Source organism: Mirounga leonina, unplaced genomic scaffold, assembly GCF_011800145.1.
Source record: "Mirounga leonina isolate KUSES-001 unplaced genomic scaffold, KU_Mleo_1.0 Mir_153, whole genome shotgun sequence".
NCBI lineage: Eukaryota > Metazoa > Chordata > Mammalia > Carnivora > Phocidae > Mirounga > Mirounga leonina.
Window position 1 is genome coordinate 15,176,213 of NW_023270387.1, and position 27,890 is coordinate 15,204,102.

Genomic DNA, 27,890 nt, shown 5'->3' on the forward strand with positions numbered 1-27,890 from the left:
TTTTCAAGAAAAAGCCGAGAGACAACTTTTGACACTCCCATTCGTTGTGTATCCCATGGTGTTGAAGAAAATCGCCCAGCCAGGTAGACTGGTGCCAAGGCAAACCCAGGTTTTCAATTTCACCTGGATTGTCAGTCCTTCCAAGCGTCTTCAGCTCCTTCTCGCGTTCTCCATGGCTGCTATGGCTGTCCATCACCACTCTCCTCAAGTCCTTCCTTGTCTTCTATGTCCCAGAGAAACTGTGGCCAACCAGGAGGGAAATACTTAAATTTCTGCCTTCAAACCTATCTGAGTCCATTCTTACCTCCGCTCCAGGGCAGTGAAAGAGGAGGCTTCCCTCTTGTCCAAGATGAATCCCTTTTGATCTCAACTCTTCATACTCCTTGGGGCCCTCATTCCATCACATTTTATGGATAGCTGTTGCATGTACTGGGTACTCTTCTAGGCACAAGGGAAACAGCAGTGAACAAAACAGGCAAAACCTTTGCCTTCAAGGAGTGTACATTCTAGGAGAAGCAGAGGACAATAACAAAATAAGTGAAATCTCTAGTATGTTAGATGGCAGTAGGAGCTATGGAAGCAAATAAAACGGGGGGGATACAGAATGCATAAGGTGTCATCAGAGATGGTCTCAACAAGAGGATGACATTTGAGTGAGCTGAAGGAGGTGAGGGAGTGAATCATCTGGCTATCTAGCTAGGAAGAAGGGTCCTAGGCAGAAGGGGACTGTAAATGCAAAGGTTGTGGTAAGGTGGAAACACACTTGCCATTTTTGAGGAAGAGCAAAAAGGTGGGTGTGGCTGGAGTGAAGAGAGGGAGTGTGAGAGTGAAGAGAGGGAGTGAAGAGAGGTTGACGAGAGCAGGCAGGGATTGTACTACGTAGGACCCTAAGGCCATTTTGATGACTTCCACTTTTACTCTGAGATGGGAGCCATTAGAACATTTTGCGCAGAGGATGGACATGGATCTGACTTTTGTTTTAACAGAATCCTTTCAGCTGATGTATGAGAACACATCTGAGCCAGAGTAGAAGCAGGAGGCCGTTTAGGATGTCACTAAAATGATCTGGTGAGAGATGGTGGTGTCATTGTGGTAGGTGGCAGGACGGTGGTGAGGAGTGCTTGGGTTCTGGATGTATTTGGAACGTAGAGCCAGTAAGGTTTTCTGATAGATGAGGTGGCGGTCGTGAGAGAAAGGGAGGAATTTTTGGTTTGAACATTAACTGAGAAGGTGGGGTGGGGGGAGGGCAGGAGCTTGGTTTAATACATATTAAGTTTGAGGTGTCTATTAGGTGTGTCAAGGTGTCAAGAAAGCAGTTGCATGTACAACTTTTGCAGGGTCTGGGTTGCAGATAAAGAATTGAGAGTCATTGGCATGTGGGTATTGTTTAAAGCCACGAAAGTCACTAAGGGAGGAAAAATAGAGAGGTGCCAGGACTGAATCCTGAAGCTCTCTGACATTAAATGGCTTTAGAATTGAGTAGGAACCATCAAAGAGACTGAGAAATGGCTATGAAGTAGAGAAGAAAAAATCTGAGGGATGGTGTTATGCCGGAAGCCCAGAGAAGGAAAGTTACCATGGAGGAGAGAAAGATCTGTTGTGTCAAATGCTGTATATGGATTAAGTAACACAAGTCTGGGAATTGATTTCCAAGGGCGTTGGTGACCTTGACAAGAATGGTTTTGGTGGAGTAGTGGGGTGAAAGTCTGTGGATGGGCTCAAGGAAAGATGGGAGGAGAGGGATGGGGTACAGTGTGGGCAACTCTTTGGAGGAGTTTTGTGGTAAAGGAAGGAGAGAGGTTGGGTGGGAAGTAAAAGGAGAAGTGAGGTCAAGAAACATTTTTATTATTTTTATTTTTTATTTATTTTTTTAAAGATGTTATTTATTTGACAGAGACACAGCGAGAAAGGGAAGAAAAGCAGGGGGAGTGGGAGAGGGAGAAGCAGGCCTCCCGCCGAGCAGGGAGCCCGATGCAGGGCTCTATCCCAGGACCCTGGGATCATGACCTGAGCCGAAGGCAGACGCTTTACGACTGAGCCACCCAGGTGCCCCAAGAAACATTTTTAAATGGGAAAAATAACTGTATGTTTCTCTGATGAGAAAGAGCCAGTGGAGAGCAAGCACTGGTGATGTGGGGGAGAGAAGAGAAGAGCCCGAGCAACGTCCTTGAGGTGGTGGGAAGGGAGAGAATCCAGTACAGAAGCCAGGGCACAAAGCTTCCATCCAAAGTACGAAGAGAGAAGGCACCATGCAGGGCCCGGATGCAGGGACGAGGATGGATGTGGTGGAAGTGAGAGGGCACTCTCTCCTGATGGTCTCTTTCTCTCAGTGAAATAGGAGGCAAGGTCAGCTGAGAGTGAGGATGAAGTGGGAGGGGGTGGACATTTAAAGAGAGAGGAGGAGTTATAAATGAGTCGTTGAGGGCACTGGTTCTCACGTGAGTGTGTAACAGAATCATCTAGAGAGTCTGTTAAAGCCCCGCCCAGACTTTCTGATCCCGGAGGTCTGGGGTGGGCGGGAGAACTTGCATTTCTGACAAGTTTCTGGGTGCTGCTGAAGCTGCGGGTCCACGGCCAGCCCTCTGAGAACCACGGTGCCAGAAAGCGGGACAGCGGCCCGACTCTGGAGGTACAGCGGGGTTGTCAGCAACCAGGGCCCGTGTGAGGTTAAAGTCATGGGCTGAAGGTGTCTCCAGTGTTCTTTCTCTTCACACTCACAGTCACTGTCACAGCTTCCGAGGCCTGTATCTTTAAAACTTTCATCTTCAGGGCGCCTGGGTGGCTCAGTCGTTAAGCATCTGCCTTCGGCTCAGGTCATGATCCCAGGCTCCTGGGATCGAGCCCCGCATCGGGCTCCCTGCTCCACAGGAAGCCTGCTTCTCCCTCTCCCACTCCCCCTGCTTGTGTTCCCTCTCTCTCTGTGTCTCTCTGTCAAATAAATAAATAAAATCTTAAAAACAAACAAACAAACAAACAAACAAACAAAAAACCTTTCATCTTCTACTGACTTCCCTTCGCCGTAGAATAGTCTCTAAATTGTTCTCCTTTTAGAAATGAACGTGTTCGATGTAGATTCTAGCCCTCTCCTCTTCACAGCTCTCTTGGAAGAGTCATGCTCCCCATACTTACCCACCTCCAGGCCCATGCAGTGCCCACGAGTCCTTTCCTTCCCAGATGTCAGGACACCTCCCTCCCCCGGGCATTACGAGCCTCCCATGTGCAATCCTAGTGGGCCTGTTTAATTATAATCAGTTACTGGATCTCTTGCAAATTTGGTGCCTCCCACCATTTCCTTCTCGAAGTCCTCTCTTCCTTTGGGTTTTGTGATATAAGGCTTTTCTGGTTTTCCTCCTGACAGCTCCTTTCTCCTCTTTGCTTCTAGTCTAGCTTATAGCATGTGGTTGTCCTATGTGCAGATTGTAGATTTCCTGGGGTGACCTCTGATTCCTCTGGTTACTCGCTCTGAGGCCTGAAACATTGATTATCTGTTTCATCACATGTCAAAAAATGAGGTTAGTAGGAAGACCTGCCCCGTGGGGTTGCCTTGAGGATTAAATGAGTTAATACGCGTGAAAAAACTTAACAGCAGTAGTGAGCACATGAGATCACTGTGATCCACTACTCACCCATCAGCTGCTGCATGTGTGGACCCCATGACGCCATAACCCATAGTTTCAGGTAGACCTCATTCCTGAGCACCGGTCCTCATTATCCAGCTGCTCCTGACATACCTGTGGATACCCCATCAGCATCTCACCCTCAACACATCCAAACCTTCAACTCCTCATTCTCCACTCAGTTTGCTCCCATTCCTTTATTCCCTACATCTGTGGATGGCGTCCTCTATCCAATTTCCTAGCCGGACATTTGCTGGTTTCCAACTATTCCCCCCCATAATTCTTACAGAGGGATTATCTTAGTCTACCAACTCCGAGATGCAGGAAACATAACGTTTTTCTGTAATATGCCTACATTTCTACTGGGAGTGGTAGACACTTAGTTTCAGACGGTTGAAGGAGTAGCCCCTCCTTTCTCCAAGGATTGCCTGAATCTTGGGAGAGTGTCCTATATGTATTTGCCAGAGCACTAGAGGAAGTGGTCCTTGTTCTTAAATGGACAGCCGGGTATCCACTGAGATGTCTACTGCCTGGTTCCTGCTTGCATGGCTTCTTTGGGTCTGGTGTCTCTGCTACTCCCAGGTTAGTCTTGCACACATAGGAATCATTCTGGGGTAGCGAGAGAGCGCGTGACGCTGTCCAGGGTTCCAGCTGCCTCCAAAAGAGGTTACCCTCTGCAGTCATTTCCTCTTTCTGGGCCCGGGTCTCCTTTCTGAGGCTCTACCCAGGATGTTGGGGTGGAGCCCTATCGCTATCAGATCTCAGAAACCGCTTGAGGTCCCTGAGGACAGGACCCAACATCTGTGCTCTTATTTCTTCCCCTCTGGCTCTTGTCTGCTGGGGGTAATGCCAGTGGGAGGCCTGGCTTTACCCAGGATATTGTCCCTGCATCTCTTGTATAGGTTTTGAGTCCTTTCTGTTTTATTAAGGGCCTAGGCAATTAAAATCCAAAAGCCGGAAGTGGCTTCCCATTTTTTTCCCCTGGTTTTTGCTGTCTCATCCCTTTACTGAGGCATAAGCACAAAAGCTTGGCTGCTTAAAGTGGGACTATGTGGAAAAAAACCCCACATCCTATTTAGAAATATTATCTCATCACATTCCCTACATCTGCTGGGGACCATATCTTTTTGATTCTGTTTCTTTTGTTCCCCTAAGGTTCCCCTTTCCATCCCTATTGCTTCTGTCTTCTTTCAAAGTTTTTATTCTATTTCTCCTGGCTCAGGCAATATTCTTCTCCTCCCCAACCATTGATAGTCGAGGTGCTGAAACAGTGCGAGGTTTTGCATCCGAATACCCTTGATGAAAAATAAGATTAGAATGACTGAGTGATCCTATGAAATGCCTTATACGTATTTTATGTTCACTAACATCAAACACTAAAAACATAGCACGCTAAATAAAGGCAGTATCAGTAACATTTTACAGATCTTAAATTAGCAGTAATGTCTATAATGATCATCCCCAAGTGATTTCACCTTTTTAGGATTGCCCCCATGGTTTCAACAAGTGTGGTAAATCTAGTTTTGATGCATGTGCTATATAGTTGGGGTTCTCCTCATGCCAAGTTTCTTCTCCAAACATCCAGTGCCTTCCTGGCTTCCAGTTGGTGTGACCCCAACCAACTGGTCCCAACTGGTCCCTTCATGTCTTCAAGCCAGCTTTGGGGAGACTTCTATATGGGGAGCCTGCCTGAGACTGGGCTCTATGATTTTTGGCACCTTGGTAAGGAGATACAAGAAAGCCAGCATTTAAAAGTTGTAAGCAGTTTTCAGTTTCAGAGAGAGAGGGCCTTCAATTCACCTTGGGGCTGATCGAGTCTTTGCTTTGGGAAAATCACTACAAAGTGCTTTTGGTTTTCTCAGTGTAAAGCAAGTATCTTACCAATGGGCTGAGAGGAATGTCAAATCTGGTGGAATGGGAATTGTGTTCTTACCTCTTGCTTTTTAGAAGGCAGTGGGGAGAGAAGCATTTCTTTGCCCTCAGTTTATTTTTATTTTTATTTTATTTTATTTTTTAAAGTTTTTTTTAAATTTATTTGACACAGAGAGAGATAGCGAGAGCAGGAACACAAGCAGGGGGAGTGGGAGAGGGAGAAGCAGGCTTCCTGCCGAGCAGGGAGCCCGACGTGGGACTCGATCCCAGGACCCTGAGATCATGACCTGAGCCGAAACCAAGAGTCGGACCCTTAACTGGCTGAGCCATCCAGGCGCCCCTCTTTGCCCTGAGCTTTGAGTGTTCTGTGCAGAACACTGTTGCTGGGTTGTGGCCCAGCAGGTGTTTACAGGAACCAAGGAGCAAGACAAAGGGCACTGGGGAGGACAGGAGGTGATAGAGGTGAGAAGGAACCGGGTGGACTGTGAGCATCCTACAGACCTGTTGATGTCCCACACAGCAGGCAAACATGGACGTTTCTGAGTGTGCTGAGTTGGCATGTGTTACGAGTATATGAGTGGCTGGTTAGGGTTTAGAGGCATACCACGCCTTTGCGGGTGAGGGTGTGTTTGTGTTCCTCTGAAGGACGTGGATCCACGGTCAGTTGTGCTGCAGGAGGTAAAGAATATGTGGGGGGGGGGGCGCCTTAGACTAGTGGTAAGAAGAAACTTTCCCCTCCGTGGGCCTCACGACACTATGTTCTGGGCTCAGAGGTGTTGGTGTACTCAGAGCATTCCTGGGGCTGGAGGTGAGTGGGGCTGAGAGGGTTCCCCTAAGGGCCCTTTAGTTCTGAAGCCTCCTTTTCATGAGTTCAGCCCACTGCTGAACAGGGCAGTGGTTCAGGCAGCCATGGTTCCCATCTACTGTCCAGCCCAGCTCTGTCCAGCAGAACTTCCGGTGAGGATGGAAATGATTTCTGCTCTGTCTGGTGTGTCAGCCAGTAGTCACATATGCTTTTAAGCACTTAAAATGTGACTGGTCTGACCGAAGAGCTGAACATTTAATTTACGTAAATGTAATTCCTTTAAGTTTACATCTAAGTAGCCACCTGAAGCTAGTGGCTACCATGTTGGGCAGCTCAGGTCTAGATGACGGGAAACTATGAAGCTGTTAAGCCCCAAAACCTGAGCCCAGAGCTGTGATGACAGCTGTTGTCATCTCAGGACACGGAGGTTCCGAGAGGCTGAGTCACCCCCACGTGAGGGGTGGAGCTGCCCCAGAAGGCCCTACGGCAAGAGGGGGCGTGTCCTGACTTCGTCAGGGCTCATGCCCAGAAACTTAGTGGCTCAACACAGTCTATAGGTCAGAAGTCCTGGTGGGATCGGCTGGTTCTCTGGCCAGAGTCTCACGAGGCCAAAATTAAGGTGTTGTGGGGGCTGGCTCTTATCTGGAGGCTCAGGGCAAAAATCCACTTCCAAACTCATTTAGGCTTTTGGCAGAATCTGAATCCTTATGGCTGTAGGTATGAGGCCCCAGTTTCCGTGCTGGCTGCTAGTTGGGATCTCCTGTCTGCTACCAGAGGCTGCCCACACTCCTTCTCAAGTGGCATGTTGACTCTCTCTTGTGCTTCAGATATCTCTGGCTGCTTCTCTTTCTCTTCTGCCACTAGCCAGAGAATATTCTCTGCTTTTGAAGGGCTCATGTGATTATGTTAGGCCCTCTCTCTTTCTCTCTCTCTCTCTCTCTTTTTGGGTGGGGGGCAGAGGGAAAGGGAGAGAGAGAATCTTAAGGGAAGGGTTAATCATTTTTTTTTAAAGATTTTCTTTTTTTAATTTATTAATTTGAGACAGAGAGATAGAGAGCATGAGCAGGGGGAGGGGCAGAAGGAAAGGGAGAAGCAGGCTCACCGTTGAGCAGGGAGCCCGGTGTGGGACTCGATCCTAGGACCCTGGGATCATGACCTGAGCCGAAGGCAGAGGCTTAACCATCTGAGCCACCCAGGCGCCCCTGGGGGGAGGGCTTATTCTTAATCGATGTGGGGCTCGATCTCACAACTCTGAGATCGTGACCTGAGCCGAAATCAAGAGTTGGATGCTTAACGGACTGAGCCACCCAGGCGCCCCAATAATATCCCTCTTTTAAGATCAACTATGCCATATGACATAACATAGTCATGGGGAAGACATCTCATCTCATTTATGGACTCCGGGGATTAGGAGGTAGGGAATCTTGGGAGGCTATTTTTAGAATTCTGCTACCACACCCACTTTTTGATAGGACTTTTTTATATTATCTACTTTTCTCCAACCTGTCTCATCTTCCCTCCGTCTTCTCAATCAGCCAATGACCTTGCTGCTTGTGTGAGAACCCCTGACCTTCCCACCTTCAGGTTCACAAACCTCCCCACCTCCACACGTGCCTTCTTTGCCTTTCCTCCTCCTAGATCCCTTCCTCTGGGCTTCCTAAGGACCCTGTTTTGTTGTTTTCTTCTTCCTCTCTTTTGTCAATTTTTCTCTGCTCCAGGAATAATCACCATCAACATACAGCCATGCTGTAGTATCTCCTATCTTAAAAACAAACTAAGCTCTCCTGGACTCCACCTGCAACACCAGTCACAGTCAGATTTCCTGGAAAAGCAGTCCACACACTCCCACTTACCCTCACTCATCACTGCAGTCTGGCTTCTGTTACCAGAACCCCATTGAACTGCTCTTGTTAAAGTCACTGTCTGGTTATCTGTTGCTATATCACAAACCACTTCAAAATTTAGTGGGTTTCAACAATTTATTAATGTATGTCATGCTGCTGTGGTTGATGGAAATTCTCACTTGAGGTTTCTTTCTCACGAGGTTGCGGTCAGTAGCAGCTGGGCCTGGAGTCATCCAAAGGCTCAGCTGAGCTGGACTTCCCAAGACAGTGCACTGACATGACTGGCAGTTGATGGTGGCTATTGGCTGGGAGCTTAGCTGGGTCTGGTGACTGGAGTGCCTACGCATGGCCACCATGTGACTTAAACTCCCAGAATGGCAGCCGGGTTCTAAGAGGGAGTGTCCCAGGAGTGAGCATTCCTGGAGAACCAGGTGGAAGTTGCAAGGCTTCTTATGACCTAGCCTTGGAGGTCATGCAGCATGACTTCTCCCGTATGCTGTTGGTCATAAGCAAAACACAGGGCCATGCCAGGTTCAAGGGGAAGGGCTCACAACAGAGGCATGGTTTGTTGAGGTTTATTGAGGGGGCCATCTTTGGAGACTAGCTACCATAGTCACCAACAACTTGGTCCTCTTCATCTTCTTGACCTTTTTTTTTTTTTTTTTTAGTTTTATTTAATCATCTTACTTGACTTCTTAACAGCAGTTGACCTAATTGATTGCTCTTTTTCAAAACTTTCCCTTCTCTGGCTCCACAGACCCCTGGCTTTCCTCTTCCCTCTCTGGCTCCTCTTTAATCTCCTTTGCTTCCCCCAGAACTTGAAATATTGGACCACCTCAGATTCTAGGCCTAGGCTTGATTATTTCTCTGTAATGTCTCCCTGCATAATCTTACTTGTCCCATGGTCAGTGCCTACCACCCAAATGCTGATGTCTCCCAAGTTTTACCTCTAATGCTGCCTTTTCCCCTCTGCTCAGAACTGGGATATCCAGCTGTCTTCTTGTTACTTCTATTTGGATGTCTGATGGGTATTGCCGATTTAATACATCCATTTCCCCACCCCCGTACCCCCCCAGCCTTTTCTATCTCAACAGATGGCATCATTATCCATTCACTGCCCAAGCAAAAACCTAGGGGTCATTTGGGATTCTTTCTCCTCTCCTTCCAACACTTCCACTTCCATCCAAACCACTAGTAAGTAAGTCCTCTCTGTTCTTTGGGGCAGACTTCAACATATTTCTTTTTTTTTTTTTTTAAAGATTTTATTTATTTACTTGAGAGAGAATGAGAGAGAGAGAGCACATGAGAAGGGGGAGGGTCAGAGGGAGAAGCAGATTCCCTGCTGAGCAGAGAGCCCGATGTGGGACTCGATCCAGGGACTCCAGGATCATGACCTGAGCCGAAGGCAGTCGCTTAACCAACTGAGCCACCCAGGCGCCCCCAACATATTTCTTTAAATATATTTTTTATTGCCTAGCACTGATATATTTATAGAGAAAAAAGAGTATTATATTCCTAGGTTTATTACATAAAAACAGTCTGTTTCCCCATTCTGAATTCTCATTTCCCAAAGCAACCACTCTCAACTATTTTGGTTAGTTTTTCTGCCATTTACGTCTGTACTTTAGAATTTCTCGTATAGATAACTCTTTCCTGCGTTTTCAGTTTCTAGTATTATCTGTTTACTTTCACCAGTGGGAATGAGGTTTAGCTTTCTTATATGCCTGTTTTGTGCCCCCCCCCCCAAACACACTTACCCTTCTTGCATCTCCAGGACTGTGTTATCACAACTTTTGGTTAAAGTTTCGTGCTCATGACAGTTCAGTGTTTATATATGAGGATGACTATGTGAGTGTTGTTTAGAGCCAAGCCGGGTAGTGTGCTCTGATAAGAATTCCTTTATTCCTCCCTCCGGAGTTAGTACTTGCCATCTTTTTTTGGGTGTGTGCTTGCTGTTGAGAATTAAAAATATTTTAAAATAATTATAGATTTATGGGATGTTGCAAAAATAGCATAAAGAGGTCCGGTGGACCCTCCACCTGGTTTTCCCCAGCAGTAACATCTTAATAGCCATCGTACGTCAGAGTGGGGAAACAGATGTTGTAAAATCCACAGACCTTATGCAGATTTCACCAGGCCTCTCAGTTTTAACTGCGTGTACCTGAAAGTCACCACTTCCCTCCACTTTGACCGCTACAATTCTTGTCCAAGCTGCCGTAGTGTCTCCTAGGATTACTGTAATAGTCCTTATACTGTTGTCCTTCTCCAATCCATTTCCCACTGAGCAGCAAGAGGGATCGTCTAAAAACATTATTAGGTAGGTCAAATCCTTTATCACCTCCCTGTCGCCCTTAGAATAAAATGCAAACTTTTCACTGTGACCTGCAATGCCCCAAGGGACCTGGCTCACTTCAGGGACATCAGGGTGTACCATCTCTTGCCTGGACACCTTGAGTACGCCCTTACTGTTCCTCTCAGCCTGCAAGCACTTCCTGCTGTTTTTGAAAAGGCAGGCTTCTCTTCGAGGTCTCTGCCTCACATCCCCTCCTCAGGCTCTCCTGGGTTGTCTTAACTAAAGTGTCCCCTTATCACCTCCTACATGGAGATGATCCCAGTCTATACTGATGAGACTTAACTCATGGGTTTACTTAATGTCCATCCTCTGTAGATAGCGTTCGTTTTGTGGGTAGGAACTTGTCTGTCTCGTTCACTACTCTGTTCCCATCATCCCGCCCAGGGAATTATACTTTCTGGCATGGAGTGTGCACTTAGTGAATGTGTGAATGAATACTGACTGGGTCAGGGCTCCTGATGATGGGCCCATGTGCTCAGGGAGCTGTTATAACAACCAGCCGTGGTGAGTTGCCCTAGAAGAGAGGCCAAGGCCTGTCCTCAGACTGAACACACAATAGCTTCCCCTCTCTCTTCCCATGTTTTTCAGGATACAGAAGAAATAAAATAATGTTTCTTTCTTTGTAATCAGCTTATAAAACCATAGAGCTCGTTTTTTGTGCTAACTCCTGCTCATGACTCCTCCTCTGGGAAGCCCTTTAGCCTGGCTACTTATGTATTCCCATGTTACCTTAGAGAGGTCTAATTGACATTTAATGAAATTCACCCATTTTCAATATGTAGTTTGATGAGTTTTGACCCAGCAAACATGCATTCATGTAAGCATGCTTTTTATTTATTTATTTATTTTAAAGATTTTATTTATTTATTTGACAGAGAGAGACACAGCGAGAGAGGGAACACAAGCAGGGGGAGTGGGAGAGGGAGAAGCAGGCTTCCCGCTGAGCAGGGAGCCTGACGCAGGGCTCGATCCCAGGACCCCGGGATCATGACCTGAGCCGAAGGCAGACGCTTAAAAGCTGAGCCACCCAGGCGCCCCCAGTTCTTTGCTTCTTACTGGACTGTAGATTTCCTCAGCCAGAGACTGTGTCTTTTACTTCTCGGCCCAGAGCCAGGTCTTTAATGTTTTTATACAAATAAATGAGTCCAGCCCAACCATGTGATTTGGAACAGTGGAGAAGTGAGGCATTGAAGAGTGAAGTGACCAGGGTCATCCGGTCCTGGCTCCCACCGAATTCAGGAAGTTGCTTTCCTGCAGACTGGGCACGTGGCCTCCACTGACTATGTCCACTGCTGGGCGCTGCCCACCATCCAGGGCCCCTTCTGGCTGTGGAGCCACACTTGGCCTCCATGGAACTCTTCCACTGGTCCCACATTGCCCCCTACACCGTGTGTCCACTTTCCACACCTTTCCTCTAGGCAGTGATGCCTCCTGGGAGTCTTCATAGGACATGCTTCTCTCTGAGGGGTCGGGGGGAGCATTCAGGGCCTGAGTCTCCTGAAGCTGAGAGCCCTGGGCAGGAAGGCAATGCCACCTTTGTCATGGGCTGAGTGGGAGAGAGCTGATGACCCCCACCCGTGCTTTGCCAGGACTCTGAAGGGATCCAGCTCCAACATTTCCTCTTCACCTGAGGTGGCTGCTTTCTCCTGTAAAGACAGACATGCCCTTCACAGCATGGAAGCTACAAACACTGGGAGGAGGCTGGAAGATGCAGATCACAGGTGCCCTGGACACCATATAGATTTATTGGTTGGCCAGTGAAAGAGTCCCTGTGTTCTCCTCATGGTGACCTCCTTGCCCTTCCCGAGGGAGTCCCTAGATGTTGGAGAGACCCTTGCACACCGTGTCCTTTGCAGCTAGTCCTCTGTCTGCATGGATGATCCAGTCAGAAATGGGGGTGTAGAAAGGGGCTCTGTTGCTATTGGCCAAGAAGAATTCCATGCCTCAGGGTAGGGACCGAGATGGCTGAAGGGGACATGGGACGGGATGAGGAGGAGTGGGGGGTAGGTTGATGGGGTTGGGCCTGGGGCATGTGTGCAGGAACCAGGACAGGCCCCAACCCTCTTCAGGATTAGCCATGTCACTGTGGCTATCCTGCAGCCTCTATAAGACCTCCCGACTTGCCCAGAGAGGACCAGATGGCTGTTGTGGCCTGCCTCTGAGAGCCCACAGCATGCTCTTTCTTGACTTACATGGTGAGGCCTGATGGCTCAGACTTGAACTTGTAGGGCGCCTGCCCCCACCCATTCCCCTCTTCTCTTTTCCTGCCTTCCTAGAGCCCCTGGTTCTCTGATGGCCTCTCTGTGGCTTCTTAAGCTAGCCCCACCTGCTGCAGGCCTTAGGTTCTCCTCTCCCAGGTATGGCTGCAGCGTCATCTCCCCAGGACCCTCCCTCCATAGAGTGTGGCTGCTAACCTCCAGGGGAAACCACACCCCAGGGTATGACAAAGGCCCCATAGGAGGCTCTACACAGGTGGTATTCTCAGAGTTGAGGCTTCACACCTGGCTTCCCAATTCCTTCCAGAAGGTCCTTCCAGCTTTAACTCTTACTACCCCAAGGGTGGCATTCAAACTCCCTTCCCCCACAAAGGCTCTTTTTATTTTCTTGGCATGGCACTCGAAGCTCCAAGCAGGGCAGAACAAGAGGAGTCTGTGTCCCCTGGTGTCCTCTGGAGACACCAGGCTGGCTGCGCCATGCTGAGTGGTGTGGGCCTCATGGTCGGTGATCCAAGCAGCTCCCTCTCCAACATGGAGGCTCCTCTTGCCATCTTTGGGCGTGGTCACTGCACGGCCACTGGCAGGGCATGGGCATCGATAGGAGGTGTCAGGGAAAGTGGGAGCCAGTGGCATGAATTTAGAGCCTGGGCCTTTAAGTAAGTGCTCAGAATCAGCCTACATCGTGGGGAATACCAAATGAGTAAGCCTCTGGATACTCTCCACCCTCTTCTCCCACATTTCCTGGCAAAGGCAGTTGGTTAGGCTCTCTGGGGGACCCTGGGACCACCCTGTGGTCCCATTCTAGCTCCCAGCACCCCCAGGATGACTGCATGTTCACATGCTACTCATTGACTTTTAGGGGAGGGAGCCAGGCCCAGACTGCCCCTCCCCCACTCCCCCAGTCCTGGATATAGGCCTGTGTCGGATTTAAGAAGAGATGCTTGTCCTAACATCTTGATGATGTGGGCTGCCACTGTGCCACCTCCCGTGCTTCCTCTCGGTGCCCCAGTACCTCCCCTCTCTCTAGCAGATGTCACTTGAGGGGGCGTTTCTGAGAACAACCAGATCCAAGAAGAAAAAGCAGACTGTACCCCGTAGCACTTGTTAGCCTATTGGGCCCCATATGGGCAAGTTTATCTGTTGTTCCTGCCAGGTGAGTCAACGGAGATGAAACATTCATTTATTGGGGCCAATGTACCATGTTAGAGTGGTTCTGAAAAGTCCAGCATGCAGGGCTCCCCCCCCCCAATCCCTCAGGTCCCCAAGAAACCAGACCCGGGGGCAGCAGGGGAGGGGAAGGGCTGATGAAGGCAGGGAAGAGGGAGAGTTCAAGGTGGCAGTTCGGAGCTCCTAGATGCGCTGCTAGGGGCTAGGGGAAGGGAGGCGGGCCTGGGGACAGAAGGAGGAGTAAAGCAGAGGAAGGCAGGGAGGCATTCTCCGGAGGCTTGGTTTTATTGTGCAGTTCTCTTTGTCCTCAGCGATATACTATAAGCTGTGGTGCACTCTACAGTCACAGGACAGGGTACAGCTGCCGGGGTGGGGGGGGGTGGGGGGCGGGGAGCTGGGTGTTGGGAAAAGCCATCTGTCGAGGCATGTCCTGCATACAGGTCTCACTCCACGGGCTGCCGCAGACCCCCTCCAATCCCCCAGGTCCCCGAGAAGCCAAACCTGTGGGGCAGAGGGCTGCCGGAAGGCTCAGCCGCCAGCCGGCACGGAAAGAAGAGCCTCCCAAACACTTGGGCCAAACTCTCCTCTGCTCTGGGACTCCACCTGGCCTGGCTTACTGCCTCCAGGCCAGAGATCTGGAAGCTCGTAGGAGCTTGGGACAGGCTGGGAGGAGGCTGGTCCTCTGCCACCCTCTCAACTGCTGGCTGAGGCAGTGAGGGACAGTAGGCTCTTCATTTTATTTTCATCAGGTAGAGAGGGATGATGGACCCTCTCTTCTACCCTGTCCTCCAGCCCTCCATTAGCACTGCTCCCAGGCAGAATCTGCTTTTTCACTGGGCCACACCAGGCCCAAGGCCCCTAGGGGACCTCTGCAGTGGTAAAAGGACGGCTTCTTGCTGTGGCAGAGAATGCTCCTGGAGACATTCAGTTCTTTCCTCTTGTGATGGGCCACACCAGGCCCAAGGCCCCTAGGGGACCTCTGCAGTAGTAAAAGGACGGCTTCTTGCTATGGCAGAGAATGCTCCTGGAGACATTCAGTTCTTTCCTCTTGTGATGGGCCACAAATGCTTGGCAGTGCCCTCACATCCGGCGTCTTCGGGCACCATCCCTGCCTGCTGAGGGATGTGCTAGGCCCAGATGCACCTCCTCCTCCTCCAGGTCTCGCCTAGGCTGCTGGTCCTGGTGGGCAAGGATGACCCCCCCTTGTCCCCCTGGGACTGGGACCCCTCTATCCTTCTACCCCTCCCATGCCCTCACTCTCCATCACGTCCCCAACCCTGGCTTCCCTTTTCACAAATTCCCAAAGAAAAAGAAGGATAAACCAGACAGAAGCAACTCTGGCACCAAGAGTACAAAAAAAAAAAAAAAAAAAAAAGACAGCCAGTGGCGTGCAGAGAGGGTGGCAGGGGGGCGGAGGGGCGGGTAGGTGATGCATGCGGCAGTGGGATTCCTTATGAGGGGCGGGGTCCCCATTGCTCCTCAAGATGTGTGAGGGATGCGGGGAGGGGCTCAGCAACTCGTCTCTGGACTGGGCAATCACAGGGAGATGAAGTCCATGGCCTGCAGGAGAGGCAGGGAGAGCAGGAGCATCAGCAGCCCCGACGTGTTCTGGGCCAGCAGGCTTATGCCCTCACACTTGACCAGTTTGTCTGTGGAGAGAGAATGGGGGGGAGGGACAGGGCAGGAATGAAGAGGGACCGGGATTCAGGCAGGCACAGGCCCCGAGCTGGGGCCTATTCCCTTGGGCAGGCTGGTGTCACGATGTCTTAGCTGGAACCAGGGCCAGTCTGCTCTAGGAGAACCAACTATTTTTCCCATTTGCAGGTTCCTGAGCTCTTGAACAAACATCATATCAAATCTTTTATCGAGCATCTTCAAAAGGAAACCGTGGGTGAGGTAGCTAGTGTCATTCCTGTCTTCTGGGCGGGGGTGGAGGAGGATTGGGGAGGCCAGGTGATCTGCCCAGTCATGGTAGAAGTGTCTGCGACACCGTTCCGCCTGTCTCACTGTCCCCCCAGCGTTTCCTCCCATACACACAGTAGGCAGTGGTTCCCCAGGGCGCCAGGCAGCCGCTGCTGGGGGGCGGGGGGAAGAGAGAGGTTCTGGGGCTCCTCTTGTCTCTGGCCCGGCCAAGGGGACTACCTGCTGTCCTAGCCAGCCCTCTCCTCCCTAGCCTCCCTCTCCCAGCTCACTTGGCCTTGTTGGGAGCTTGCCTTACCTCTGAGCACAGAGACAGTCTTGCTGGAGGTGACGGGAGGCTGGCCAGAGAGCCGGAGTTCACATGTGTACGTCCCCTCGTCCTTCGTGGTGAAGCTGGATAAGTAGAGGACCTTGATGTTGTACTTGCTGGTGAAGTTGGTTCGGGAGCGGTATGAGTGCTCAGGCACCCCCATAGTGCCATAGAGCACGTGCTTCTTTTTCTCCCGGGTCAGGCTGAACTCATACTGGATGGGCGAGGTGGTGGTATTCTCGTGGCGGCAGTCCAGACGAAGGCTCTGGTCCACCAGGCAGGCTGTCAGGCTGGTCACTTCCTGCGCACGGACTCCCTGCAAGACTGGCACCAGCGGTGCCCACTCCCAAGTTGGGGGGGCCCTGCAGAGCAGGGGGCCTCCCACCCACAGTAATAGGAGAGAATGGTCTGGCCAGGGAGGGCACAAGGGTCTGCTCTTTGGGCCCCTCTCCCCACCCCAGAGGTCCCTGTGGGCCACTTCCGCTTTTCTGCTGCAGACCCAGCCTCCTTCCCTCATCTTCTTTAGTCTTGGGCATCCCGGGGCGGGGGGGCAGGAGATCTTGGGGAGTTGATGTAGGCTCCCGGTTCCCATTTGGAGATTCCAGCTCAGTATGGGGCAGACTCAGTGGGCTGTTTTTTCCAAAAACCGCCTCAGGCAGCCAGAAGATGAACTAGGTTACTCAGCAGATTTAGGGATGAAAAAGAGCCCTCTCTCCTCAACCACCTCCTCCTCCTGAGGTTGGGAGGAAGAAGCTAGCTTCTCTGAAGGGAAGGAAGCCAAGGTGCTTGGAATCCCAGCCCTGCCCCTTGCCCAGTACCTGTCAACAAAAGAGCGAAGCCAATGGTGGGGTTCATGGTGCCCGGAGCTCAGTCCTTGATCTGGGGGTGCAACAGTATAGGAATCAGCCAGGAGATGGGGCAGGTGGGCCCACACTTACTGCTAGGGCTGGGGGCCTCTGGGACACATGGCCGTGGCAGGCATGCAAGCTTCTCTCTGCGGTCCTCCCCTCCCACTTAGGAGTGAACGTGACACTGCCACTTGGTGCTTCCCCCCTTGGGGAAAGTAAAGGGAGGGAGAACACACCGTATGATGGTGTGTCTCTGTGTGGAAAACTTGGAGTAAAGTGATTTTGACCATTTCCTTTTTCCTTCAGGAAGGCAGGGACATCCTATTTCCTAATTGTGGCAAAGTAGAGCTAGTGCGAAATTTACTACCTTAATCATTTTTTAAAAAGATTTGTCTATTTTAGAGAGAGAGACCACGTGTGCAAGGGAGGGGGGAGGAGCAGAGGGAGAGGGAGGGGGAATGAGTCTCAAGCAGATCTGTGCCCCCTGCCTAGTGCGACCCAGCGCTTGATCAGGACGCTGAGCTGAAACCAGGAGTCAGTGGCTTAACTGGCTGCTCCACCCAGGTGCCCCTGTCTTAATCATTTTTAAGTGTACAATTCAGTGGTGTTATATTCACTCACATCGTTGTGCAGGCAATCTCCAGAACTCTCTTTATCTTGAAACACTAAAATTCTACCCATTACACAAGAACTCCCCATTCGGGGAATTTTCTGTTTCTTGTTCAGAAGAAAATCCCTAATGCCCAAACAGTTCCTGGCATATAATAGATGCTCAAAAGATCCTGAATGAATGAATGAAGGAACTTTAGATACCCACAGGGTTGTGATGGGGATTAAGAAGAATGACTAACATCTGCCACTAGGACTGCTCCATAGTGAGTGACCCATAAATGTTAATTCCCTTCCTCTAGAAAGGGCTGTGTGGCTAAGGTGCTTCCAGATGGGCCCGTAGTTGGCACACAGCTAAGGCACACAGTGCTCTCTGATTGCATATGTTCTCTGATTGCATAGGAACCAAGATGTTTCCAAATGTCCAGCTCTCTGGGCAGGCCTCCTGGGCCTGCAGTTTTCCAGTCTGGCTTCAATAGACTCCCTGCCTAAGCTCTGTGCCCTGCCTTTTTTCAAAGCCTAGTCTGGATCAACATCCTGGTGTCACGGAGCAGGTAGCCTGGCCTGTCCGCACTGATGCTGGCCAGGGAGAGACCACACAGGAGGGGCTTGTGCCTGGGAGGGCCCACGGGGCCCTGATGGGTGTACCGCTGGCTGCATCCAAGGCCCCCCTGGCGCTCTGTCCTGCGGCCAGGCGAGGCTGGGGTCCTGCAGCGCCCAGGAGCTGCAGTCGGTACACTCTTGGGAAATATAACCGAGAGGGTCCCGGGGGGTGCTGCTGGGGAAGAGAGGGGGTCAGCATCTGGCTTTGATTCGCACACACTGAGTTACGGAGGTGCGAGCTCGAGATCTAGGAGGGAAAAGGGGAAGCCTGGGCTAGAACCCGGGGATGAAATGGGGCTGGGGCTGGAGAGGGATGGAGAGCCAAAGGGATGGTTAGAGAGCGGCAGGGGAGGCACAGATGTTTTCATTTCCTCTGCCTGGTGTCCCCGCAGCCCAGAACCCAGAGAAGTTCTGCACTCCCTCCCTCTCCAGCCCCCGCACCCGCCCACCCCCGTTCGGCTAGCCCCACCCTCATTCCGTTTCCGTATTCCACCCGTCTCCTCTCCCAATTGAGGTCCCCCTTCCCCCTCTCATCCTTTCCCAGTTCTCCCCTCCCCCGTCTGCCCGCCTTCCAGTCCCCGCCCGCGGCACTGCGGTTTCCCTGTCCTTTGACGCCCCGCACCCAGCCCGCTGCGAGGTCGCAGGGCAGAGATTCCCTCCACCTCTCGGTCATCCGTTCTCTCCCGCAATGTCGCGGCCCCCACCCCACGTCTTTGCGAGCCAGGTTTGGGGACGTCTGCGTGGAGAACAGAACCCAAGGCTGTCCTTGGCGCTTTTCGTCCCGGTTCTCCTCCTGCGCCCCAGCCCCAGGCAACCATCCCCTTAGGGGGTGAAAACCGGGGAGCGCCTTCCGCAAAAGGCGGGGTGCGGCACGGCCCCTGGCCTGCAGCAGTTGCGTCCCGCTCCCCCCCAACTTGGGAAGCAGACCCCCTACCCAAGCACGGCGAGGCTCCTTGCCAGGGCGCCCCCGAACCTTTTCTCGAAGCCTCGGGTTGGGAGGGCTTGCCTGGGCGCTTGGGGCCTCTCCCAGCGCCCCGGGTCCCGCCCTGGCTCCCGCTCCCACCTGGGCTCCTGTCCTCCGCCGCTGTAGCCTCCCCCGGACGCACCGCCGCCTCCAGTGGCTGCACCCTGCCCGCGCCCGCAGTTTTCACCAGGGGTGGGAGTGGAGGAGCGGGGAGGGCCCGGGGACGCGGCCAATCAGAGCCTGGGGAGGGGGGAGCGAGGAAGGATGGCATGGGGAGGAGGAAGGAGGAGGCGGTCCGGTATAGATGTGGGAGAGTGGCCGTCTGCCGCAGAAGGCGGACCTCACTCTCTGGCTGCCAGGCCAGGCCAGGCCAGGGATAGGAGGGCTCAGGGCCCCGAGGATCAGGGTGGGGCAATGCGGGGAACGCTAGCTGCCTTCCAGAACCCTGAAATGATTGCTCCCCATTTTAGGCTTTAACCCTTTCTTCTGACTTAGGCTTCAGAAGCCGGTGGGAAAACCAAGGGGTAAGGAGTGGAGGATGCAGGCCAGCAACCCTCCCCTTTGGTCAGTGCCCCGCCTCCTCCCGCCGCCTCCTTTCCTTTTCAGCTGGAGCCCACCTCCCTGGAGGCTCCAGTGAGAAGTTTTGGAGTTGGAATATTCCAGGCTTTCTCCAAAGGAAGATGGTGGAGTGTTTTTCCACATTGGAGGAGACTTTCAGAGGCAAGGCAGGCACTGCATCCCATCCTTCCTGGTCCTGAGCCCTGCCCCACTCCCTCATCCATCCTAGAACACCCGATCCTTCAGGGGCTTTCTGCTCTGGGGCACTCAGTCTCCCTCAGTTTCTGGGCTGGCATCTCCCGGAACAGAGAGCTAGAATGTTCTCGATTTCATATACTCCTCCTGACCCTCCCCTCCCCTCCTCCTGCCCCACCTCGACCCTGAGTTGTGTCTGCTTGTTTGGTCTTCAGACAAGAGAAGGAATACTGTTTTCTACCGAGCACTGCGCCAGGCGCATTACATCCATGGCTGTGTTGACCCCACAAAAATGTGCTGGGTTCATCCCATCCCACTCCCCATCCTGTTTCAATGGCTAGTAAGTGGGAGAACTGGCCAGTCACCCTGGGCTGTGGAACCGAATGTCCTCAGTACTGAGGCACTCCACCCCTGCATCCCAGCCCAGTGGGAGGGGACACTGTGGAACTGAGGGGAAGGGGAGGAGACAGGACCATCTAGAAAGGAATAGAGGAAACCAGGCTCTTAATCCCGTGAGGCACCCGCCCTAGCCCTATCAATTCAATTTCAAGTCGCCAGAAGCCTTTGGATCTTCTTTCTTTTTTTCATGGCCAGTGCCAATGACTTGTCTCTCCCACCCACAGGTGAAGTGAATTTTTTTAATCAAAGGTTTATTTGTTTGATTTGCATCCTCATGGCCTCTTTGTGAATTCTGGCTGGGGCATCCTGTGGGCTGGCCCTGCCTCCCTGCCATCTGCCTGCCCATTCTCCTATTTCTTCACAGAAGTCAGCCTGGCACCTTAACTGCAGTTTCCATTACTGCAGTGCTACTGTTGGAAGTCATCCCTGGGCTAGCAAGTGGGAGATTCACTTCCCTTTCCCTCCCTGGGAGGTTAGGTGGCCTCCCGGCACTCAGAGTGATGGGACTTTCTAACTGGAATGAGTTTCGAGGATGGTCTAGTCTAGGGGCCATTCACTGGGGTAAACAATAGAAGCTCCGGCGGGGGGTGGGGGAGGTTTATGAAAAATGCAGTTGTCCCTGCCTGCCTGGGATCTCCCTTGTCTAGCAGTACGCTGTATGTGTTTGCACTTTTCACAAGCTCCCCAGGGTCTGGGGAGTGCAGAATGCTGGTCTGGTAAGACCGTCTCTCTTCAGAGATCAGGTCACCTGGCTTCTCATTGTCTGCACAATGATTTTTAAGGCCCTGGATGTCCTGGCTCCTGGCTGTCAGCCTTCACCACTACCTCATCTTGCCCATTCATCTTCTGGCTACATTCCAGACACACTGGCCTCCTCCCTGTCAATGCACTTATGTGGTCTCTCCTGGTTAACAGCTTTCTGAGCTGTCCGGGGAGGTCTTTCCTGTTAGAGCACAGTTGCTTTAGGCTGGGGCCTAACCCTCCTCTCTCTCTCTCTCTCTCTCTCTCTCTCTCTCACACACACACACACACACACACACACACACACACACATATGCACAGGCACACATACGGATGGGACTGGAGACAGTTCTTTTTTTTTTTTTTTTTTTTGGCAGAACATGTGGATACCCAGAGGCCTCTTAACTACAGAAGATATCTGGGCTCTGGCTAGACATGACCCTGGCTGCTATTTCCTGCTCTAGGGCAGAGTCTCTGAGTGTTGCTGGATGGAAGACCTGGCTGTACTATTTTGATAAGGTTATGAGGACCTGGCCTACTTTCTAGGTCCCCAAGCACTTTAGTTCAGGAAGGGGAGGGGAGTGTGGACTCTAGAGGGTATGGCAGTTGTCACAGAGTGACAGAAGCCATCCCATCATTTTGTAGCTGCAGACTGAGGTCCAAGAGGGGAAGGATTTGTCAAAGGACCAACAAGTACTTTGGACTTGTTAGGACTGGCTACCTCCTAGATCTCCTGACTCCACATACAGTGCTTTCCACTGCTCCCAGGGTGGGCCTTCTGACTTCTACTGGACTGATTTCGCTGGTCTGTAGTGAATAAGAAAAGCAAGTACAGTGTGGGATAGTCTAAATACAGCTGTGAGGTTGCCCCCTTGTTCTGATCACCTCCTCTTCACTGTGTTGATAAGGGAGGGATTTTTACACCTGGGTTTTGGAGATGGCTGAACACATGACCCCTGACACCAGACAGATGAGATGGACAGCAGCTTATTAGTCACGTATACTCACAGCCCAGAGGAGGGCACCACACACAGAAGTTGCACAGGAGCGGAGTGAACAGCCAGGAGCTATGCGAGGTAGGCTTTGTTTGTTAAGCATTGGCTTGCTGAATAATTCTGTGGGTTGGCATGGAACTGAAGCCCACTACTCAGAGATAGTTAGGAATTGTGCCTCATCCCCATGATAAGGAGGGTTGATTGGCTAGGGGAACTTATTAGCAGAAACTAAGTTGGAAGGAGGACTTGTGGTTAGGCTGTTGAGGTGCTCCAGATTTTTCATGTCAAGACAGCACATACTGTTGAGTCTTGATTTGGGGCTAATTGCGGTCTTATGGCAAATACCTGCTCTTCCTTGGGAAGGCCTATGCTTTGAAGCTAAGGTTATATCTCTTTGCTTCTTTGAAGTGGCAGTAGTCGGTGGTAGAAGGCATGTGTGTTTTTAATGTCCAAAGCCAAAAAAAGAAAAAAAGAAATTTGGTAACTTCTTGTTGAGCTGCAAATTTCTTTGGAAACGTGACTTGACTATGAAATTCAAAAATCTTGGAATCAAGGGCTCTACACTCTGCTTCCTCTCCTAATCTCTAGTTGAGGTCAGCTCCCCAAGTGAGGTCACTCTCTGAAGAAGTGCATATTTGGTTGGAGAGTATGACAAAGAATAAAATTTATCTCTTAGAACACAGGGCAGAGGGCAAGAGGGCAGAGCACCAATGGAGATGTAATATTTGACATTTTATTGATTGATTGATTGTTTGATTGAAGGAGAGAGAGAGAAACATGGGATTTGTTCCTAGGACCCTGGGATCATGACCTGAGCCAAAATCAATAGTCAGAGGCTCAACTGACTGAGCCATCCAGGCGCCCCTCAACATTTATTTAAAAACTTTATTCATGGGTGTATAATTATATAATTAAAAGACATTATTGATCTAGGTGCAATGTTCTAGGCACAGGGCTAGACCCTGGAATTACAAAGATCAACAGAGCACAATCTCTACCTTCAAAGGCTTGTCCAATGGTGGAAACAGAAATGGTATAGAGAGAGTTAGAAAGCAGTATGGTAAGGGCAATGGTAGGATGTGTATAGAGTATTGTGGGACTTCAAAGGAGGGGCAAGTGATGACCCAGTCTGTCAGACAGGGAGGTGAGATATGAATTGAGTCTTTAAAGATAAACGAGAGTTGCCCAGGTATGGTAGATTGTTACATTAATGGTCTCCAATGAATGATGCATCCCAGTACCCATGCCTTTTGTGTGATTCCCTTCCACGTTTATTCTGGGCTTGGCCATATAAACTGAGGTGCCTCAGTTTATATCAACCACCATTTAGGATCACCTAGCCCCCAGTTGACTGCCACATGAGTGATCACAAAAGCATGTGTAATCCAAACTGATGCCACATAGAACAGAAATAAACCATCCCAGGTAAGCCTACTAAAGTGGTTCTAAAACCTGGATACAGATTCTTTGGTATCGCTTCATCAAGAAGTAAAGTCTGGGGGCGCCTGGGTGGCTCAGTCGGTTAAGCGTCTGCCTTCAGCTCAGGTGATGATCCCAGGGTCCTGGGATCAAGCCCCGCATCGGGCTCCCTGCTGAGCAGGGAGCCTGCTTCTCCCTCTCCCACTCCCTCTGCTTGTGTTCCCTCTCTCACTGTGTCTCTCTCTGTCAAATAAATAAATAAAATCTTAAAAAAAAAAAAGAAAAAGAAGTAAAGTCTGTGTCCCCTCATGAATCTCAATGGGGAGGTAACTGTTTCAGTCAATAGAATATGGCAGAAATGATGCTAAAAGATTTTTGATTATTTACTTATTTATTTAAAAAAAAGATTTTATTTATTTATTTGAGAGAGAGTGCACAAGCCAGGGGGAGGGGAGGGGCAGAGGGAGGGGTAGAAGCAGACTCCTTGCTGAGCAGGGAGCCCAACATGGGACTCGATCCCAGGACCCTGAGATCATGACCTGAGCTGAAGGCAGATGCTTAACCGACTGAGCCACCCAGGTGCCCCAAGACTTTTGAATTTAGATCTTAAAAGGCCATGTAGCTTTTATTTTGTTTGCTGGAATGCTCCCTCTTATGGCCACTGTATAAAATGCCTGAGTGTCCTTAGGCCATGCTGTAAGGAAGCCCTAGTCACATGGAGAGGCATTATGTAGGCACTTTGGTAGACAGTCCCAGGAGAAGTTAACCTTCAGAGTCATTTCAACCCAGGCTCCAGACATGTAGATAAAGAAGCTTCCAGATAATCTTAGCACCAAAGCTGTTTGAGTTATCCACCTAGATGCTCACATTTTCAAACCGAGGCCCCAGATGTTGTGGGACAGAGACAAATCTGTCCACAGAATTCATTAGGTTAACAATATGGTGGTGGTTTTAAGCTATTGTTTTAGGTGGTTTGTTATGTAACAAACAAATATGATAACTAAATTGGTACCTAGAATTGTGGTGTTGTCTTAAAAGCCCAAACATGTGGCATTTGGAACTGGGTGGTGGGTGAAGGCTGGAATGAGAGGCAGCAAGAGTTGTGAGTGCCCTGGAAAGGGAGCTGGAAACTGCTTGGACCAAGGCTGATGAGTATTATATAGTGTTGAGGCCACCGGCATAAAGTGCGCCTAATGAATTTGTGGGTTTGGCTTAAGAGATGTAGAGGTGAGATGTTAAAACTGCCATCTGGGTGCTTCCAGCTGGCATGTCAGGTGTTATAATGGAGAGATGAGCTAAATAAGGATCTGTCTAGTTTGCTGGGTTAGAAAGGAAAACTAGTTCTCATTTCCAGTCTCTCCAGCAGACAGCAGATTCCCCAAGTAAGAACTGGCCTAAAGGTAAAGACGAAATCAAGGGCATGAATTGTAGAACCTTTGTTAAGACCCCAAGAGGATTTAAGGTGGTGCCTAGTAGACCTTCTCAGTTAAACAAAAGGGTTTCTAAGAATAGTAAAGATGTTGTTTTATAGCTGAAGTAGAGTTTTCTTGAAATTAACTATATATGTGGCTTTTGGAGCAAGAAGTGAACCCAATAATACTTGTAGAAAAACCATAAAGTTTCGAAGATTATTGTTTTGGAAAAGACTCTGTGAGTTTGGGCTGAAAGGAACTGAAATAGTTAAAAAGTGAAAAGAGGCCTCTGGGCCACCAACTATCTATGGATAGAAGACTGGCCAATATTCACAAAGGCCTTCTCTTATGGAAAAGGAAATCTTCTCAGAGGGCAGAACCAGGAGCCCAGCAGGTGTAACTAGATGCCAAGGAGAACTGTACTCTATTCAAGGAACATCCCTGCCTCCAAAGGAAGGGTCCTGATAACAGAATCTGACTGGATTTCAGAATTGCTTTGAGTCAGTGATCACTGTGTGCCTCCTTATTTCTCTCTCTTTTAATGGGAGTATCTGTTGAGGCTCTCCTATGCTTGCTTCACGACTATATGCTGGGCACATGGAGGGCAGACATCTTGTCTCATTAGTTCACAGGTCTTTGGATCAAAAGGAGACACATGTGAGGAGTTGTACCCCAGGAGGCTCAGCCACCTCCAGACTTGCTGCACATTGTGAGATCATGGACTTTGAGCCCGGTGTATGATTGGATACTATTTTGGGTGTTTTGGGAAGGATGAATAAATTTCACATGTGGAAGGCTGTGTGTGCATTAGGTAGGGGTAGAGGGCAGACTCTTAGATTGCTACGTTAATGGCCCCCCAGTGAGACACACCTCTTCCACACTGATTCTGGGCTAGCTATATGACATGCTTTAGTCCTCAGCAGATGTGACCTCAGCAACTGTGACACAGGCAGAGACTTCATAAGTGCTTGCCTATTAGGGTTTGCTTCTTGGAACCCCCTTGGCATGTGAGGAGCCCAGGCTAGCCATGGGGAGAGACCTGAGCTGAAATGTTCCAGCTGGCAACTTCACCCAATGGCTAGACACTGCGTGAGCCCCTCTTAGAGCATCCAGCCCCAGTGCACCTGTCAGCTGACCACAGTGCATGGGTGAGCCCAGCCAACTCAGTTTGGAGCATATGTATGCACTGTTCCAGCTATCTCTAACCAAACTGCTGATTCACAGAATTGTTGTTGCCTTTAGTTACTAGTCTGAGTGGTTTGATACACAGCAATAGATAACAAATAAATCAGATGAAGAGAAGGAAGGGCATTAAGACAGAGGAGATGGTATGAACAAAGACATAGAGAAAAAGCAAAGTGGGTGTGGGAAAATGCAGGCAGTTTGGAGTTGTCTGAGGCAGTGAATGTTGAGAGGGGACACTGGAAAAATGGGGAAGAGCCTTCCAAGAAAGCCCTTGTCTGTTTGGGTGTGGGTGATGGGGAATCATCGGTGGTCTACAGGAAGGGTGTGACATGGCCAGAGAGATGCATTCTTTAGAAAGATTACTCTAGAGTCAGAATAGGGGATGAACACAGGGCCATGCGGACCCTCTCCTGCCTAGGTTGTTTTTACTCTTGTAGGGGGTTCAGAGTCTGGCTAGGGTGGTAGAGGCCTGCTTCTGGGGAAGCAAGGTGGTATGATAGACACTGCCTTGAGGTCAGGGTCTGTGTCTGTCTTGTTTACTGTTGTATCTCTCTGGAGCCCCAGCACGAAGTTACTTCTCAATTTTATCTATCTATCTATCTATCTATCTATCTATCTATCTATCTATCTATCTATCTATTTATCTATCATCTATCTGGCATATAGTTGACATACGTATTTTTTAAAGGTTATATTTAAATTCCAGGTAACATGCAGTGTAATATTAGTTTCGGGTGTACAACATAGTGATCCCACAATTACATACATTATGAAACACTCACCATGGTAAGTGTAGTTATCCTCTGTCATCATACAAAGGCATTACAATACTGTTGACTGTATTCCCTATGCTCTACTTTTCATCCCTGTGACTTATTTATTTTATAATTGGAAGTTTATACCTCCTAATTCCCTTCACCTATTTTGCCCATTCCCTCATCTCCCTCTTCTCTGGCAACTACTAGTTTGTTCTCTGTATTTATGTCTGTTTCTGTTTTTTCATGTGTTTTGTTTTTTAGATTCCACATATAAATGAAATTCTATGCTATTTGTCTCTCTCTGTCTGACTTATTTCACTTCGCATGATACCATCCATGTTTCTTGCTTTTTTGTGGCTGAGTAATATTCCATTGTGTACATCTACTACGTCTTTATCCAATCATCTATCAGTGAACATATAGGTTGCCTCCATATCCTGGCTATTGTAAAGTTGAAATAAACATAGGGGTGCCTATATTGTTAGTGTTTCATTTTCTTTGCGTAAATACCCCGAAGTGGAATTGATGGATCATATGGTAGTTCTGTTTTTAATTTACTGAGGAACCTCCATACTGTTTTCCATAGTGGCTGCACCGATTTACATTCCTACCCACAGTGCACCAGGGTTCCCTTTTCTCCACATGCTTGCCAGTGCTTGTTATTTCTTGTCTTTTTGATACTAGCCATTCTGACTGGTGTGGGGTAATATCATAGTGGTTGTGATTTGCATTTCCCTAATGATTAGTGATGTTGAACATCTTTTTCATGTGTCTGTTGGTCATGATATGTCTTCTTTGGAAAAATGTTTATTCAGGTTCTCTGGCCATTTTTTAATAACATTGATTGTTTTTGTTTGTTTTTGGAGGTGAGTTGTATGAATTCTTTATATATTTTGGATATTAACTTCTTATCAGATATATCATTTGCAAATATCTTTCCCCATTCAGGAGGTTGCCTTTTCATTTTGTTGATGGTTTTCTTCATTGTGCAAAAGCTTTTTAGTTTGATGTAGTCCCAATTGTTTATTTTGCTTTTATTGCCAATGCCTGAGGAGACAAATTAAAAAAATATTGCTAAGACTGATGTATAAGAGGTTACT

At 49.6% G+C, this 27,890-nt stretch overlaps 1 protein-coding gene across 3 annotated transcripts; it reads right to left on the reverse strand.

Moving 5' to 3' along the window:
- Window positions 1-13,865: 13,865 nt before the first annotated feature.
- Window positions 13,866-19,332, reverse strand: THY1 (Thy-1 cell surface antigen). Of its 3 annotated transcripts, none has more exons than XM_035009138.1 (4): window positions 19,228-19,332; window positions 16,923-16,983; window positions 16,093-16,428; window positions 13,866-15,523 (listed from the first exon to the last, which is right to left on the reverse strand). In XM_035009138.1, the coding sequence occupies exons 2-4, from the start codon at window positions 16,957-16,959 to the stop codon at window positions 15,411-15,413; spliced, it is 486 nt and encodes a 161-aa protein (XP_034865029.1). In that variant the 5' UTR covers window positions 16,960-16,983; window positions 19,228-19,332; the 3' UTR covers window positions 13,866-15,410. The 3 variants fall into 3 exon arrangements, with proteins under 3 accessions (XP_034865029.1, XP_034865030.1, XP_034865031.1); XM_035009139.1 differs by lacking the exon at window positions 19,228-19,332 and adding an exon at window positions 19,138-19,221; XM_035009140.1 differs by lacking the exon at window positions 19,228-19,332 and adding an exon at window positions 19,099-19,169.
- Window positions 19,333-27,890: the final 8,558 nt, after the last annotated feature.